Genomic DNA, 18,168 nt, shown 5'->3' on the forward strand with positions numbered 1-18,168 from the left:
TGGCAACATCCTCGGCTCAAGGTCTACCAAGGGTTATTCTCGTTGAGGATCTGGTAGAACCTTCTCTTGTAACTGCTAACGCACCTCGCATCCATCTAATAAGGCCTGGTCCTAGTTGGATGGATTCGATCATATCTTTTCTTAAAAGTGACATTCTTCCCGAAGACAGGGTTGAAGCAGAAAAGGTACGTCGAAAGGCACCGCGTTTCTGGTTGTCCGAGGACCAGAAGCTATACAAACGATCCTTTTCAGGACCGTATTTGTTGTGTGTGCACCCTGAATCAACAGAAACGTTAATGGAGGAACTGCATGAGGGAATTTGTGGGAGCCACACCGGGGGAAGGTCCTTAGCCCATAGAGCCCTGACTCAGGGTTATTGGTGGCCTAATATGTAGAGGGAGGCTCAGGATTATGCCAAAAAATGTGATCAATGTCAGAGGTTCGCCCCTAATATCCACCAACCTGGAGGGGTTCATAACCCTCTCTCCAGCCCTTGGCCTTTCGCACAGTGGGGTTTGGACATTGTAGGGCCATTTCCGAGGGCTGCTGGCAACAATAGATGGCTGCTCATGGGAACAGACTACTTCACTAAATGGGTTGAAGCTGAGCCCTTAGCCAATATCCGAGATGTTGATTCAAAGAAATTTATATGGAAAAATATTGTTACTAGATTTGGTATACCGCATACACTTATCTCAGACAATGGCGTTCAATTTGACAGCAACGCCTTTAGGCAATATTGTGGTGACATGGGTATCATAAATAGATATTCTACCCCAGCTTATCCTCGAGGAAATGGGCAGGCCGAGGCCGTTAACAAGGTCATAGTCAACGGGCTCAAGAAGAGGTTGGATGATGCGAAAGGTAAATGGGTAGAAGAGCTCCCTCATGTCCTGTGGACGTATCGGACCACACCGCGCAGATCCACTGGAGAAACGCCATTCTCTATGACATATGGAGCCGAGGCGGTGATACCATTGGAATCTGGTTTTCCTACTCTAAAGACATGTTTTTTTAGCCCAGAGAATAACAAGGGACTTCTAGAGAAAGATCTTGATTTACTTGAGGAACGGCGTGAGGCAGCTATGGTCCAAATGGCCTATTATCAGCAGAAGCTAAAACGAGGATATGATGCCCACGTGAAGCTAAGGCCACTTGCACCTGGTGATCTTGTATTAAGGAAAGTTGTAGGCACTTCTAAGAACCCAGCTTGGGGTAAGCTCGGACCTAACTGGGAAAACCCCTATCGCATTGTTTCAATAGCAGGCATAGGGTCGTATAGGCTAGCTGACCTAGACGAAAAAATTGTACCACGTCCATGGAATGTAAATAATCTTAGAAGGTATTATTATTAATGAAAATGAGCTTTTGTCAATATATTTCAAAATTATGAGTAACTTTGATTCTTGAAGTTATCATTTTTAAGAATCAAACAGAAACTTGGTTAAGTGCAGTCCTCGGACCACAAACCTTGTGAAAATTGATGTCTTGTCATTTGTTAAACAGAACCTTAGTTATGCCGGGTCTTCGGATCTCCTACTTTGGGAAAATTAACATTTGAAGTTATCATTTTTAAGAATCAAACAGAAACTTGGTTAAGTGCAGTCCTCGGACCATAAACCTTGTGAAAATTGATGTCTTGTCATTTGTTAAACAGAACCTTAGTTATGCCGGGTCTTCAGACCTCCTACTTTGGGAAAATTAACATTTGAAGTTATCATTTTTAAGAATCAAACATAAACTTGGTTAAGTACAGTCCTCGGACCACAAACCTTGTGGAAATTGATGTCTTGTCATTTGTTAAACAAAACCTTAGTTATGTCGAGTCCTTGGATCTCCTACTTTGGGAAAATTAACATTTGAAGTTATAATTTTTAAGAATCAAACGGAAAATTAGTTTAAGTCTTATCTTCGGACCATAACTTTGATCAAGGTTGTCTCCTTATTATGACTGGATGTTAATGCGTTACTGTTTATTAAATTCGGATATTAAGTTTCATATCTTTGGTTGTTAAGCAATTTTGTGTAAGGAACGGTCCTCGGATCTTACATCCTACTAGAAATAGTGTTATGCATTATAAGAGTTTAATCGTTATATGAAGTCCTTTTTTCTTTTTAGTCAAGGCATTGTTTAAATATATTAACCATGTCACCTTTTATTAAATCTTTAATAATATGCGTGTGATTATATGAAAGTTATGATTGTGCAATCCTTGGTGTTAGAGTTGTTTACTCTGAGAAACTTCTGTAATAAGAACAAAAAGTATAAAGTAAAAACAGATACAACCCAAGTGAAAAGCAAAACGAAATTGTTTTTCATTAATTAGTCAAATATACATTACATATATAATTCAAACATGGAAAAAGAGAAGTCCTAAAGATAAGTCCTAAGCCTTTAGAGGGGGGTCTTGCTGAGAGGTACTGGTACCCTCGGTCTTTCTCAACTCCAGCTCAAAAGGAGTCAAAACTTGCTTTCCTTTATCTGCTGTCTTCGTTGGAAGGACGTTGGGTTCCACTATCTGGCTCAAGTCCTTCTCTGCATCCCCTTCTCCTTCCTTCTCTTTGTTGGAACTAGAGGATTCTGTAGGATCAGGAACTTGCTGTGAAACCACCGGAGGTGGAGCAGGAAGAGTTGTCTCGGGGGTAGGAGTAGCAGCAGGAGCCTCTTCAATCTCCTGTATTTCTAGGGGAAGCCAAACGTTCTCGGACTTCCTCAGATCCGAATATTGGGGAACTCCTGCCACGTTTAAAGCTTCCCCCCATACTTTTTAACAGTATTCGCGGCATAAAGCTGCGAACTCCTCTGTCAGCTGCTCCTCTGTGGTTGCTACCCCTTCATCGAAACTTGCCTGCTTGGCAGCGTGGAGAGAGAGTTGGAAGGAGCTGGCTTCTTTCTTCATCAACACCAGTTCCTTCTTCAGATCCGAGCACTCCCTTTGAGCTTGGGAGAGTTCTTCATCTCTTTCATGAAGGAGCTTGCGCTGTCCTTCTATCTGGGTCTTCATAGTCTTCAAGTTTGACTCGACCCCATTTCTCTCTCTCCTCAGATCCGCCACCTCAGAGGTCAGCTTCTCGTTCTCGGCAAGGGCTGTACCCAAGGACTTTTCAGTCTCCAGCCTGATTTCGAGCTCAGTTCTGGGTATTTTTCGAGTGTCTTCAATAAACTTCTCAGCTACAAAGACCTCCTGAATAACCTGTAACAAAGTATGATGGAGTTAAGAACAGTAAAAAACAAACTTACTTATAAATATTGTTAAAAGTGGAATCTTCCGGAAAAAAGGAGAAACACTTACCAGCACTAAGTCTCTTTTTGCAGAGAGGAATAGTTGTGGCTGGCCCATTTTTTCCAAGGTCTCCATGTCTTTGGGCAGCAGGAGAGGGCGTTCCAAGACCTCGGCCAGGTGGTGGGCATGGCCTTGTTGAACAGCCCTTATACTGGATTGGCAGGAGATGGGTGCGCTGTCCAGTCTTAGATCGGGGGACTAGGTGGTCGGTGCTCGGCGCACTTCAGCCTTGTCCCTGAATTCCCCGATTTCAACCGAACGGGCCCTACCCTTTCCCTTGTCCACCTTCTGCTGCTGGGCCGGTGGGAGTTGTTGTCGTGGTTTCTTGGGGTTTTTATTAATCGTCCCCTCGTTATCCCCCTTCCTCTTCTTCTTTAGATCCTCGGCTGGAGGTTTTGGCTCAGCTGGAGAAGGGGGAGGTGGTAAGGATGGGGGAACTTGAGACGTCCCCCTCTTTTTCTCTGCAACCTTAGCAGCCCTATTGGTGAGGAGACCCTCCATTCTTCCCATGCCTTCTTCAAATTCGTCCTCAGGAAGGGCAACCACAAACCCTGCAATTTTAGAGGCCTCGGTGGCTTCTTCCTCCTCATCGGAAAGTACCACAAACTGGTTCCCGCGAGGTCTCTCGGTGTCTTCGAGATGGAATTGATCTATCTCGTCGTCAAGTGTGTGTGAAGAAGACACCTACTCTTCTGGAACGACAGTTGCTTGTAAGTGCACAGCAAGGGGAATTGCTGCTATAGGCTGGTTGTATAAAAATGTGTTAGGAGCGTCCGGGAGGTCGCGGTCGTCCAGAAAGTGGGGCCGAGCTACGTTTATCCTCCTTCGTCTTCGGTCGCCCGCAATTATGGCGTTCTCTATCTCCTGGAAGTCCGAGGAAAGGGGAGTGTACCCTAGAATGAGATGAGCCGCCCAAAGCTGTAAGTTTTCGCTAACGAACACCTCGGAGCGAAGTACTCGGTTTAAATCTGCGATGTTACAGTGACTCAGACGAGGACGCACGTGCTGCTTATCTGCAAAAAAGACGTCAAAACAAACAAACCTGGTCAGATTCACATGGATATTTAACAAATTTAAGTAAGTACGAATACGCATTTCTGTGTGTGTTAGAAGAAGTTGTGTTGTGGGGAGATTAATCCTACGGCATCGCACCTGGATCCCCCCATTCAACTGGGCAGTGGAAGCCGTCGTGCCAATTCCTAGACACGATCAAGTAGTCGTCTTTCATGCCTTTGTTTGATTTGGGCAAACAGGAGATTAGCCTAACGGTGCTGGACCGAGACTTAATATAATAACCTACCTTAGAAAGTTTATGGGACTCATATAGGAACACGACATCGTGCCATGTGAGGTTTAAACCCATCTGCTCGTTTAGAGCATCTACACTACCTAGAACTCTAAAAATGTTTGGGAGGCATTGATCGGGACACAACCGGTGGTTGCGAAGGTACTCCCTAGTTACAGGTTTCATTGGAAGGGTCATCCCACCCTCTATAAAGGCTATCATAGGGATGATAACCTCTCCCTCTTTCCTAGAACCGGCCACGGCTTCTGCCGGGCAATATTTTAGTCCTACATCGCTGGGAATACGGTATTTGGCCCTAAAGCCTTCCATCCCAGCGGCGGTATCAACTAGACACTTAAATCTACCCATTAGAAAAGAACGAAAGTTTAAACTCTAACGGGGAGAATGTTTACGAAAACAGCCGAGGACTGTATTCGAGGAGAAAGGGTTAAGAATAGAGAGAGCAAGAACTTACAAAGTTGAAGGTACGGGTTTCCACGGTTTTCTGCTGGTAAAGAATGATTGTTGGTATTTTGATGGGATTGATCCCTGATGAATTAAATGAAGGTGCAGGTTCCCGAAGCGTCACGACGTGCGAAAAGGCGGCCTCGAAATTATATTTGTCCCGCCTAAAATTTCGTGGAGTAACGAGGATCGTTGGATGCCCATCTCACCGTTGAACATGGGAGACAAAGAGTAACTTACAGTAATAAATGCGCGCGTTTTTAAAAATAAAACCGCCAAGTGGCATCTTCTGGGACGCGAAACGATTTCCACACGTGCCGTTACTCACAAAGTGAGTGGAGTAGGTTCTCGTCGGATCAAAACCCTATTTTTCTCCTCGGACGTTGAAAATTAGAGTTTTGAGGGGCTATTGTGGGGGGCAAAAAGATCCTGATGGGAACGTGGGCCTTTTGGGCCGTGTTAAGGAAGGCCGACCTGATCCTGGGTTTAAAATTTGTTAGTACTATGGGTCGGCCCATACGCCGAGGATCCGAGGATCCAGCCGAGGGTGACCTTACCCTCGAATGAACACCGAAGAACTCGGGATTTCATAGTAAAGATTAGGGGATGACACGGTTAAGGCCAATGGTTAAAAGGGGGGAACCCTCGAACGCCCCAGAAGCACCGGTGTTGAAGAAATGTCAAAGTTAAAGGCTGCTACCTCCACATTAAAGACCCTGCACCTACCACCCTGGCCGCATTTATGGGGAAGTGACACCTGAACAGTGGAAGAGAAACTTCTGGTTACTATTCAAAGGCACTGAGAAAAGAAATATCTAGGCTAAGGGGGAGGTGAGGCAACACGTGTACAAAGTATTCAAAAGAGTAGTATTTAAAGAGCAATCTAAGACAGAAAGAGGGGACGGACTTTTTGTAACCTAAAAAAGAAAAAAGACAAGGAGAAAGATATAATATAAGAACAGCTCTTGGCTTACGTCCGAGAAGGCCGATTTACAATATCCCTTGTTGTTTCCAAGTATTTGCAACCTTTAGTTTGTCATTTAATCCCCACACACTTCTAACCTGGGTTTCAAGCCCACACTCTACAAATTCATATTGTTTAAGGCTCATTGGGCCTGAGCCCATAACTGTTCTTGGGGCCAGGTGCACTTGTGCATTTACAGTTACCTACCAAAAACATAAGAACCTTCTTTCTTTTTTTCCTTTTTTTCTTTTTAAATATTTTCAAAACCATTTGACATTTTCAAAACTAATTGACAAGGTAGTTTATCCAAAATAAATAAGAGTCATGTAACTCAACTAATTGACATCTCTTAGTGTTTTAAATGAAAACATCTACGATTCAAATCTCCCATATTCCCCACTGTAATTATAGAAAGAAAAAAAACCCATAATAAATAGAAAGTATATTTAATACAAAATGTATATGTTGCTTTTGGCCGTTGAATCTCCTTCATAATTAGAGAAGAGGAGATTTAAATTCTAGACGTTTCGCTAAAAGGTATGAATTAAGTTACAATTTTTTTTTTTTTTAGTTACAAGATTCTTGGTTGATTATTATAAATAAATATAAATATCTTATTAAATATGATTTTTAATCTTCCTCATTTTATGCAAGAATGTTCGAGAGAGGCTTGCCTATTGCCATTGGTGTACCATGTAAGTAACCTGTTTTAACTTCGTCCTAAGGTTTTTTTTTTTTTTTTTTTTTTGTTAGCTGTGATTCCGTTAGACCATTCTTGGTCAGATCTTTGTTACCCTTTGTTTTTTTGGTGCTTGTAAAACCTTTGTAACTTTGATACCCTAAAAAATATCTTTTAAGTTCTAATCTGACCTGGGTCTAAAAAGAATTAGAATGGGCCCAATTTGGGCCAATTTTCTCTCTATTGAAAGCCCAATCATGCATGCACCCACTTGAACTGAATGACAAAAATATAAATTTTCTTTTAGAGAAGAAAATAAAAATAAAAATTTAGGGTCCGTTTGGATACAATTTATTTTGCTGAAAACTGAAAACAATATAACAAAATAATTTTTAAATGTATGAATAATGCCGTGGGACCCGTGAACAGTGTGCGAACAGTGCACTTTGTCTCCTGCACAGTGAATCCATGTGCATGAACAATGTGGTTACTGTTCATACGCGCTGGAGGAAAAAAAAAAGAAGAAGCTAAAAACGCAGCAACCTTACAAACGCAAACGTGGATCCAAACAAATACTTAAACCCTTAAGAGCATCCGCATCAGTAATGCAAAACTTTTGTAAATTTGCACATCTAAAACCTACTTTTTCTATTTTGCACTTTCATTTTTACAAAACACCCACATTAATTTGTCTATTATACACATTTATTCAAATAAAATATTCATCCACACTTACCACCAACCCACCCAGCCACCATCAACAACCCACAAATCTTCAGCTAATTCATTCCTATCAAACACATAAACAGTCAACAAAAATAAAAAATGTTGTAGCAAAAGATCCATTGGACTCATCTTCTCTCCCAACGATCTCTCCCTCTTCAAGCTCATCATCTTCTTCTTCCTCAACTGCTCTCATGTTTGGGTTTAGGTTTGGATTTGGAGCAGCGTTGGTGTTGCTCTGTTCCTCCAAGGTTCTAGGCTTCATTTTTTTTTTTTTTCTACTACTGCTATAGCCGCTGCTTCTTCTTCTTCGTCTTGACCGCTTCGTCTTCTGCTTCTTCTTTGATGATTCACATAGATTTGTATATGGGTTTGATGATATGGTTTTGTAAATGGGTTTGAGGAGTTTGAGATTTAGATTTAAGAAAACTATATGGGTTTGATGAGTTAAGGTCTAGATCTAGGATTTGTTTGATGATTTGTATGGAGGAGATAGAGATGGAAGAGAGTCCGATGGAGAAGAGAGGGAATTGATGGAGAATAGAGAGAATGTAACTTGAGAAGTGAGAGAAAAAATATGCACGGTTGTTGTAGCAATTATGCATAAATGCACAATTTTACACTCACTGATGTGGATGTTTTTTTAGTCATAATGTGTAAAATTGGTACCTTTTTCTATTTTAGAAGACTTTACACATGCTGATGTGGTTGCTCTTAGAGCAACAGCATCGGTGGTTGCAAAAGTTTGCAAAATACAAAAAGTACTTAGTTTTGCACATTTTAATAAAAAAACCACCCACATCAGTGCTTGCATAAGTTTGTTTAAATGCAAAAATGCTACAATAATTGTGCATATTGCACGGTTACTGTAGTTTTGCATTTAATATTTTACTTTTTTTTTCTCTCTCCTTCACCTCACTCTCTCTTTTTCTCTCTAGTCTCACTCTCACCTCACTCTCTCTTTTCCTCTCTGGTACCTCTCACTTTCACCCTCACCTCACTTTAGTTGTGCCACTGATATCTGCTGCTCTCTCGCCATAGCCGTGCCACCGCCGATCACCTCACTTGTTGAAGCTCTCATTGATTGCCATTGCTCTCGCCGATCGCTGTTGCTATTTTTTTTCTTTGTTTGATGGTTTTGAAATTTTGATAAGTGGATTTGATGGTTTTGATCAGTGGTTTTGATGATTTTGATTAGTGGTTTTGGAATTTTGATGGGTGGGTTGATGATGGAGGCTGTGTTGATGATTACCTCTGCTCTCTTTTTTCTTTATTTGATGATTTTGATTAGTGGGTTTTGGTGATTTTGATTAGTGGTTTTGGGATTTTGATGGGTGGGTTGATGATAGAGGCTGGGTTGATGATCGCCACTACTCTCTTTCTTCTTTGTTTGATCATTGATGATGGCTAGGTGTTTTGAGTAGTGTTGGGACTGTGAGAGAGAGACAGAGGTCTTGAGTGAGATGGTTCAAGAATGAATATTTTATTGAATAAATGTACAGAATAAACAAACTGGTGTGAGCGTTTTGTAAAAGTGAGTGTGTAAAATAGAAAAAACATATATATATATATATATATATATATATATATATTTGCAAAATGAACAATTTTTGCATCTACTGATGCGGATGCATTGTCAAATGATGCTCTTAAGTCCATTTGAGAGTGCATCCAAATGACAAATTAGGAAAGATAGTTCATAGTATCGTAGGTTCTACTAATGGACCTACTAGTTAGCTTAAATGGTAAACTCTCTTTTATCGAATAAGAAATCTATCTTTTAATCTCATTTAAACTAAAATACTAATTGATATCTTGGCTAAAAAAGGCATAATATATTCAAATCCTATTTTAACTATATATATAACCACATTTTTCAGAGCTACAAATTTTAACAGTCCATTATTCTGTCATTTCTCTTTGACAATTAAAAAGACAAATAAGTATTATAAAGTCTTGTTTCTCAAAAAAAAAAAAAAAAAGTATTATAGAGTCTTGTTTCTCAAAAAAAAAAAAAAGTATTATAAAGTCTTGTGCAAAATTTGAAATTTCTTAGATCTTTTATTATACGCAACACAGTTCCAACTCTTTTCTGTGTAAACTACTAAAATTTTCAGTTCCTTTTCCTTCACTTTCTTTGCACCAAAACAATATATTACGAACCTTCCTTGAGGAGGGATTAAAAAATATAAAATAAAACAAAAGCAGCAAAGAAGACGTACAGAGTTTATGTACTCCATTTTTTCCCTCGTGTACTTTCTTGCTTTAACCAACTAGATAGAAATGCACCAACAAAAACATGTCCTTTCCTTATTGTTCACATTCGAAACCTGCTGATTTAGCAATACTTAAAGAATAATTCTATACAACTACAATATTTGCATTGAATTAAAATAAAAACCCCCCCCCCCCCCCCCCCCCCCCAATTTCCATAAAGTGCATTTGTTCGGTAGACTATGCCTCAATTACAAAATTAAAATCCTAAGCATCCTGTTAAGTTAAAATTTATACTTTACACATAAAGATATACTATAACAGAACATGCCTTTGTATAAGCTGATCCTCATTTAAATTGCTTTGGTGTTCCTACAAGATAAGTGCTTAATTAGGTGAAGATACTTGGTGCAAAAGCAGATTAAAGGCATAGTCAAATTTCTAAGGGTCAGTCCTACTCATACATTGAGTGGCTTCAAAGCATTAACACAATATACATGCAATGTTTTATTCATTTTTTATTTGATGATGAACCGTATATACTGCTATACTCCATGAAAATTTCATCACCATTTATCATTTAAGTTCCAGTTCTTCTATCTTCATCATAATTGAAAACCAAATGGCTGTTTTTGCACAAAAAATGCACACACTCACAACAATTTTCTCTCTCTTACTAATGGCTTCATTGTCAACAGCATTGCTGGATGCTCATTATTATGATAAAACATGTCCACAAGCTGAGAATATCATTTTAGGGACAGTTTATAATGCATCCATGCATGACCCTAAAGTTCCAGCTCGTATCCTGAGGATGTTCTTCCATGACTGTTTCATAAGGGTAGAACTTCTCTCTCTCTCTCTCTCACTCACACACACACACACACACTATTGTTGAAATAGGTATATAATTCTCTTAATTATTCTTGGGATGTGATGCCTCAGTGTTGCTGGACTCAACTCCAGGGAACCAAGCAGAGAAAGACGGACCTCCAAATATCTCAGTTCGATCATTTTACATGATTGATGATGCCAAAACTAAACTTGAAATGGCATGTCCACATACAGTTTCTTGTGCTGATATAATTACATTTGCAGCAAGAGATGTTGTAACCATGGTAATTTGACTAATTTCCTTCCTAGCTTTCTAGCATTTGATTAAATAAACTTGTTTAAGAGAATCAGTCAATGCTCACTTAGTTAACCACCCTAATTTCATATTTAGTATCTAGTCAACAACATAAACACGAAACCTCTCAAGGATATTAATTGGAGCAATCAACAATAATTTAAAAAAAAAAAAAAAGGTTTTTAAAGGCAATTGAATTTATAGTTGTTTTCCTAGGGATAATTATTAGGCACTCCTGACATGATACTCCAAACCAATATAAAACACCAAATACAAAAATTAACTTTTCACGCAAATTTTTGAGTTTATGTCATCTTTTTGTATTAGATGATTTGTATTTGTACCATTGACTATCTATTAATTATAGGTTTTCCTAGTCACTAAGATTTTTTTTTTTAAATTTTTTTTTATTCAGTCTAGAGGGCCTCATTGGAATGTGCTGTACCATGGACTATCTAATAATTATAGGTTTTCATAATCACTAAGATTTTTTTTTTTTCCCAGTCTGGAGGGCCTCGTTGGAATGTGCCGAAAGGAAGGAAAGATTGAAGGATATCAAAAGCTGCAGAAACCATCAACTTACCAGCTCCAACCTTCAATGTAACCCAGCTCATTCAAAGCTTTGCCAAAAGAGGTATAGGAGCCAAAGATTTGGTTCCTCTATCAGGAGGTCACACCCTCGGCTTTTCACATTGTTCTTCTTTTGAAGCCAGGCTACATAACTTTAGTTCAGCACATGACACTGACCCCAGTATGAATAGTGAGTTTGCGCAAAAGCTAAGAAAGAAATGCCCAAAACCAAACAGGGATCACAGCGCTGGGGAGTTCTTGGACTCAACCTTGTCAACTTTTGATAATGACTATTATAGGAGACTGATGGCTGGAAAGGGTGTTTTTGGATCGGATCAAGCACTAGCTGGTGACTATAGGACTAGGTGGATTGTTGAAGCATTTGCTAAGGATCAAAGTTTATTCTTTAAGGAGTTCACGGCTTCAATGGTGAAACTAGGGAACATGGGGGTTATTGAAAATGGTGAAGTTAGGCTGAAATGCAGAGTGGTGAATTGAAAGAGAGCAAAGCCAACCCAAAATTCTTCCTTTTTATTATTTTGATTCCGGTTTATAATAATGTAAACACTTATTGTGTTACTGAGTTGTCTTTGAATAAATTTGATTACAACAAGCATATGTAGCCTAATATTAATCACACACTAATCACAAGGAAATCCAATGCACATATTGGCAGCAATAGAATTGCATATTGAAAGATTGTCTACACTCACAATGGTCTTTTCTTTTTCTCAAGTCATTATCTGTGTCATAAAACAACTGCTTCAAATTTGAGCACATTGACAATCTCTAATTTCTAAGGACTATGCATTGGCAATAAAGGTTCTTGATATTTCTGTAACATAAAGAGCAATTAAAATATTCACTTTGCATACCGTTAATGAGAAATGTATGTGAAGAGCATCAGATAGCTTTTATGGCAGCACAGAGAATGGACAATAAAATCAAGAAATTTCTTTGGAATCAAATCATCTTAGCATTCCATATTGGCTTTGGCTTGCTGAGTTGGCCACTTCAACAGTACAAAATTGGCATTCACCTGAGAAGCACTATTATTATTAGAACGATGGTGATGCTAAGAATAGTTGGTGACACTACACTAAGAATAGTTGTATTGGGGAAAAAAATCTAGACAAAACAAAAACTTTATTTGTGAAAAGAATACGGTCAAGCAAATGGTTCCACAGTTATACTGAATATTTTATGCCTATTTGGGCCCATATATGAGTAATTCCAACTGTATCAAAACTCAAAAGAATAAAATGTGCAAAACACCAGATATAATCCCAAGATGAACCCAAATTTTGTTTTTTTTGATAAAAAAAAAAGTAAATAAGAGGCTAATATATGCAAAGGAGGACTATCACCTAGGAAAATTATGCAAAAGGATGCTAGTGTTAAAACAGTTTTTAGTTTGAGCCAACAAGTTAAGAGTTATTGACGTTTTTATGTGCAGAGGTAAAAATTGAAATTTCATTGCAAACGTCTCAATAGTTAAGGACCCACTGATTTGTTAGTTTAGACATTAAATTTGACTAAGAGGTGGACACTGCAAACTAATCTTAAATAGGGTTTTGGAGGCAAAATTTTGAAATTTTGGGCATACATCACAAATTTCCCCTATAGTTTGGGTACATAACCACCATTAACCCCAATCAAAAATTAAACAGTATTTCTCCCTCCTTATCCATCTATTTCCTTCCAATTTGAGAAGAAAAAAGGATAGTGCATCTAAAGAGAAGGGGAAATTCTCCATCTCCCTTCCCTCTCCTCCCTTTCTACCAAACCAAACAAGTAAAGACACTCACCTCCCTCTCTTTTCCCTCCCTTTTTACCCATCCACACACAACATTGAATTTTCCCTAAACTTCTTCTCATCACCTATCCATCAAAACCTATAATCAAGTTTTTATGTTCAGCTGCAGCCATCAGCATCCTGCATTTGTAAAGATCAGCCCTGTGTGCCTTTAAACTTGCAATCAATTCAATATATAAATGATCAACAAACTCTGAAAACCCTCCTTTCATCATATATAACTCTAGAACCATAGGTTTTAAATGCTATCCCACAATATAAGCATCTGTATGCAGTTTACCAAATTTGTCCTGTCCTACATCAGATTTGTCCAAACATTAGCTTCACAAGTAACCACATTCATTGGTCTCCTATTTTTCTTTGATAATTTGATGATTGGAGATACGGGGATTTGAACCCAAGGCTCTTGGAAATGGTCTCCTATTTTTCATAACATAAAAACTGTAATTAATTTAAGAATGATAAGAAACACTGTCTGACTCATACGGAGAGTATAAGCTAATCGAGGAGGAGACTCTTCATTTTTTTTATCAAGTCTAAGGGGTTTCAAATTCATTCTCCAACTTCACGTTCATAATTTGGCTAAAATTTGGTCTGTAATACTATATTCCTGACTTCATCACATTGTTCCTAGGTAGTTTCAAAACCTCAAGCTACTTTTGTTGAGATATTTGTGGTGTATTGTGATACCATGGTTTACATGGATTGGATTTGATTAGCTTGTATTGTGTGGGCATTTCCTGAGTCCCACATTGGGTGTTTGATAGTTTGAATTGGGCTATTTAATGATTACGAGGAGCCTCAATTACAACTTGGTTAATCCAATTGGGGTATACATGCAAATGCAGCTAGTGTTTTTCCTTGAGTCATGAAAAATATGTTAGGAATTTAAGTGGGGAAATTGTGTATCCCGGGATCCGAATTACATGGGTTGGAATAGATAAGCGTATGTTTGTGCGGGCATCTGTTGAGTTGGGAGTTTACTAGGTCAAACTGGGCTATATAAGTGATTATGAGGAGCCCCAATTGTAACTCGACTAGTACTTTTGGGGTATAAGCGCAAATGTGGCTAACGTTTTCCTTGAGTGGTGACATGTATACTTGGGTGCCACCGGGTTCTCTCTCTCACCAAAAAAGAAGAAGAAGCAAAATAGAGGTATATGTCTTATCCCAAAAAGGTAATCCCAATTCCCAGATGCCTTATTTCTCTCTAAAGATCAACGAGGAATAACCTGGAGATCTACCCCGAAGTTGCTGTAGGTTAGGTAACCCAAACGTGGACCGGTTCCTTGGTTATCCACCGAAAAAAAAAGGGATAAAATATAGTTACAAGCACAAATAAATCACACATCATATGGTCCACAATAACATCCTCTTAAACTAATTCTAAACTCTAAAGTAAAAAAGAGTTTCAGGTAAGGAGTCATCAAGCCTGCAAATTATCAGATGTTATGGCACCAGTCAATTAAAAACTAAATTTTACTTGGAAAATATGATCAACAAGAGATAGAAAGTTAAGTGAGGAGATATAGCTTTCAATAGAGGAACTTACCAACCAAGTCTGCTTAATCTAAGATGACTACACCCATCAGGCAAATGCTACATCTGAACGGAAGACATACTTAACACCCTTTGCAACATTACGGGCTTCATGCAACATACACTTAGCCCCATGAATATGTAGGAGAGCCATCCCTTCAGTGGGAACCACCTTCCAAGTTAAAGTTACATCACAATGCATATTCCAGAAAATGTAACCGAAAAAAAGGAAAAAATAAATTTTAAACAAAACGGGTAAGACAAGAGAGAATAAACAAAGGAACTTACCTCAGCCACAACAGCATTCCTTGAACCATAGAAGACGGTCTCTCCTCCAACTAGAAGCTCTGAGGAAGGATCCTTGGGGCTGCTCAAATCAGTTTTGGCTTTGGGTTTAAGACCACCACTTAAATATATTAACAAAGTATAATGGGTTCTCTTTCCCTCATCAAGATCAGCACTTTCATCAATATGCCGTCCAAAGCGTTGACCAACCTTGTACCTGATCACTCAAAGCATCCAACATAATATGAAGTTTTAAGGCAAAGAAGGCAAAAAATTTTGGCTAGAGCTTTTCCATAAAGACTAATTATATATATATATATATATATATATATATATATATAATTTAATAGTTGGGGAAGGGGGATTTGAACCTTGGATGTCTCCATTGGAAACACCAAGAGGTGCTAATTGAGCTACAAGGCTCCATATAGAATAGTATATAAAGGAAAAGTGAAAGTAATAAAATCCTATGTCTAGATCATGAATAGTCCTTGCTACCCTCTACAATGTTCAGAGTTAAAGAGATGATTTGCCATCATCAATAAGTTTCACCATATGATTCCCCTTTGAAAACTAGATAGCTACGCATTTATATAATCTATACAGAAGAAACGGAGCATGGACTAATGGAAAATTTTCAACCAACCTGTAGAACCTGATATTTGGATTCAAACCAACAGCAACCTTTCCTCGAATTTTAATATCCGAAAAAAGTTTGTGTAGTCCAGACTCCCATATTGTTTCTGCAAGAACAGGATCATTCACAGAGATTCGATCATTATCTCTGTAAGCTTCACCTTTTGTTGGACCAAGACTCCCTTGGTGGACAAAACCAATAGACTCTGCAGCTTTAATAAATGCCTTTGATTCAGCAGATGTGAAGAAATTCTGCACCTGGATATCTCAAACATGGTAGAAATATTACAACCGATAAAACTCAATAAATCATTCAACAAAATCATGTTTCAAATGGCCACATATATAGGATTGCCTTTTGTGCCAGAATAAAAAGGCATTAAAGTAATAAAAGTGTAAGCCCCACACCATCCATCATTAGACAATTTAATTTCACAAACCTTGATAGTAACAAAGATACAACTTAAACCAAATTATTTGTTGACCACTTCCAATGATGTAAAGGTAATAATTTTCATCTCATATCTGAATTTTTCAAACTTCTCCCCCATTGGTTTTTACCTCTACCTTCTCACTAAGGCATTAAACCAGGATCCTTTTCTTTGTTATCCTACCAAGTACTAATAGCCACCTATCAATTCCAACTCCATTCCTTAAAGAAATCATGGTTATATTACAATTAACAAGATATGTCTGAAACTCATGACATAAATTCAATTTGTTTGACAAATAAACAAGCTTGAAAAAGCTTCTAATGAATCCCAACAAATTAACAACCCGGGTTCATTTCCACTCACTAGTCACCACGATAAACATCCTACCTATTAAAGGCATCCACATCCCAAATCAAACATTTTATTCATTCATGAACTCATAAAATGCAACTGGGCATCATTGCAATTGTCAAAATTTGCAGTAAAATGGAACACCAAGCGTTTTCTGTCTTTCTAATCAACATCCTGAATAATTCAAAAGAACCCAATTGCTAAATATCCTTAAAAAACTGAAACTTAGTGAAATTTTTTTATTCCTTTTACCTATAAAATGAACTGTGGAAAATACAGGTATACAATTACAAGTCCTGAACTTGATAACAATAACATGACACAACAGGACAAACACCCTTCTTGCCCTGAAACACAAATCACAATAGACAAACCAGAATAAATCAAGCTCATATGCTGTCTTAAACACAGGGCACACATGCACAAACAAGTGTTCAAAACAAATAAATAAATATGAAGAAGAGCAAATATGGGATGAAAATTCATACAGTAAAAAGATCTGTATCTTTGAGGTGAGTGATCTGCAGGTTCTGTTTGGGTTTGATGAGAGGCCACTTTGATGTTGTTAATGTTGGGTTCTTCTGTTTCTTGGTATCTGCTTCTTTTTTCTCTGCCATTCTTCTCTTCTTTTTCTCTGATGTTTCTGCCATATTAAACTCTGGCTTCTTTTCTTGCTCTTATGTTGGGCCAATTCGTTATTTTATTTGGCAAGATATGGGCTCAATAAATCTGGGCCTGCTGTTGTGGCTTATTTGGGCCAGGCCTGCACCATTTCCTTTGTCCCCCCTGTCCTCTGTGAGAGCTAAGCTAAAAGTTGATATAATTTAAAATTAGGAGTGCAATATATATATATATATATATATATATATATATATATATATATATATATAATGATGGAATTACTACTAACCATTTTAGACAGAAAGTGAAATTTAAATTTTGTTCAAAGTTTGAAACTCATAATGATGATGCTTTAAATCCGATTCATGCTAAAGCTAAACATCTCAACTTCCTTAAGCAAGAAGTTAGATACAAGAGAATTGTTGAACAACTTTCTGATAAATTATTAAGATCCAAAATTGATAAGAGAATACTGAGGAATGATGATTGCTCTAATATTCCCAAAGCTTTTTTGCATAAAAAGAAATATGTTAAAGACTTTAGTGAAAATATTTCTACAACATCTTGTCCTACTTATGTTGCACTTCAAAAAGGAATTTCTAGTCCTCTTATTCATCATAAACTTTTGACCAACTCCTTTGAGTGGGCCAGGTACCCTATCACCAATGTCTTGACCAAGCTTTTCCACTATCTCAATACTTCTAAGATTGATTTTTAGCATTCTAGAGTCTGTTGTCTCGCACAACTAATTTATATTATTACTATACTATGGGATTCAAAAATTGACTTTCAAAATGCTTTCATTTGCTTTACTATATTTTCTCTCGCTTGGCAGGGAAAAGAAAATATTAACAATAATAAGTGGAATATAATGCCTTCTTCAGCAGAGAAGAAGAACAAGGGAAAAGCACTAGCAGAGGGCTATTCTCAAAACAAAAGGGTCCTAGCGGGATCACCTTTTGTAATGCATGAAGGCGCATCCTCTAAGATAAGACCTAGTGGTGCAACATTCCTTCAAGAATTTGTCCCGGCAGAAGAGACATATTCCAGTGGTGATATAATAATTGCTTTACAAGAATTTTTGTCCAGAGAACTGCAATTCCATAATGGAACCTTTAGTGAACTACGAGATTCCATTAAATTCATTTTTGACAACCTTCAAGCTACTTTCTT

The 18,168-nt window shown here is 38.0% G+C and overlaps 2 protein-coding genes across 6 annotated transcripts; one reads left to right on the plus strand and one right to left on the minus strand.

Moving 5' to 3' along the window:
* Nucleotides 1–7,300: 7,300 nt before the first annotated feature.
* Nucleotides 7,301–17,041, minus strand: LOC142620067 (uncharacterized). Of its 5 annotated transcripts, none has more exons than XR_012841627.1 (6): nt 16,863–17,041; nt 15,600–15,847; nt 14,957–15,170; nt 14,682–14,840; nt 12,189–12,352; nt 7,301–9,730 (listed from the first exon to the last, which is right to left on the minus strand). XR_012841627.1 is itself a non-coding variant. In XM_075793502.1 (5 exons), exons 1-4 carry the CDS (start codon nt 17,022–17,024, stop codon nt 14,718–14,720), a joined length of 747 nt encoding a protein of 248 aa, XP_075649617.1. In that variant the 5' UTR covers nt 17,025–17,041; the 3' UTR covers nt 11,983–12,352; nt 14,686–14,717. The 5 variants fall into 5 exon arrangements, 2 of the variants coding, with proteins under 2 accessions (XP_075649617.1, XP_075649616.1); XR_012841628.1 differs by lacking the exon at nt 7,301–9,730 and adding an exon at nt 9,834–9,986; XR_012841629.1 differs by lacking the exon at nt 7,301–9,730 and adding an exon at nt 11,983–12,056.
* LOC142620068 (peroxidase 66) lies at nt 9,998–11,811 on the plus strand. The gene is given in 3 exon segments (XM_075793503.1): nt 9,998–10,454; nt 10,543–10,732; nt 11,248–11,811. Coding segments are annotated over 3 exon segments (972 nt in total). The 5' UTR covers nt 9,998–10,236.
* Nucleotides 17,042–18,168: the final 1,127 nt, after the last annotated feature.

The sequence above is a fragment of the Castanea sativa genome, chromosome 12 (assembly GCF_040712315.1).
Source record: "Castanea sativa cultivar Marrone di Chiusa Pesio chromosome 12, ASM4071231v1".
In the NCBI taxonomy this organism is placed as follows: Eukaryota; Viridiplantae; Streptophyta; class Magnoliopsida; order Fagales; family Fagaceae; genus Castanea; species Castanea sativa.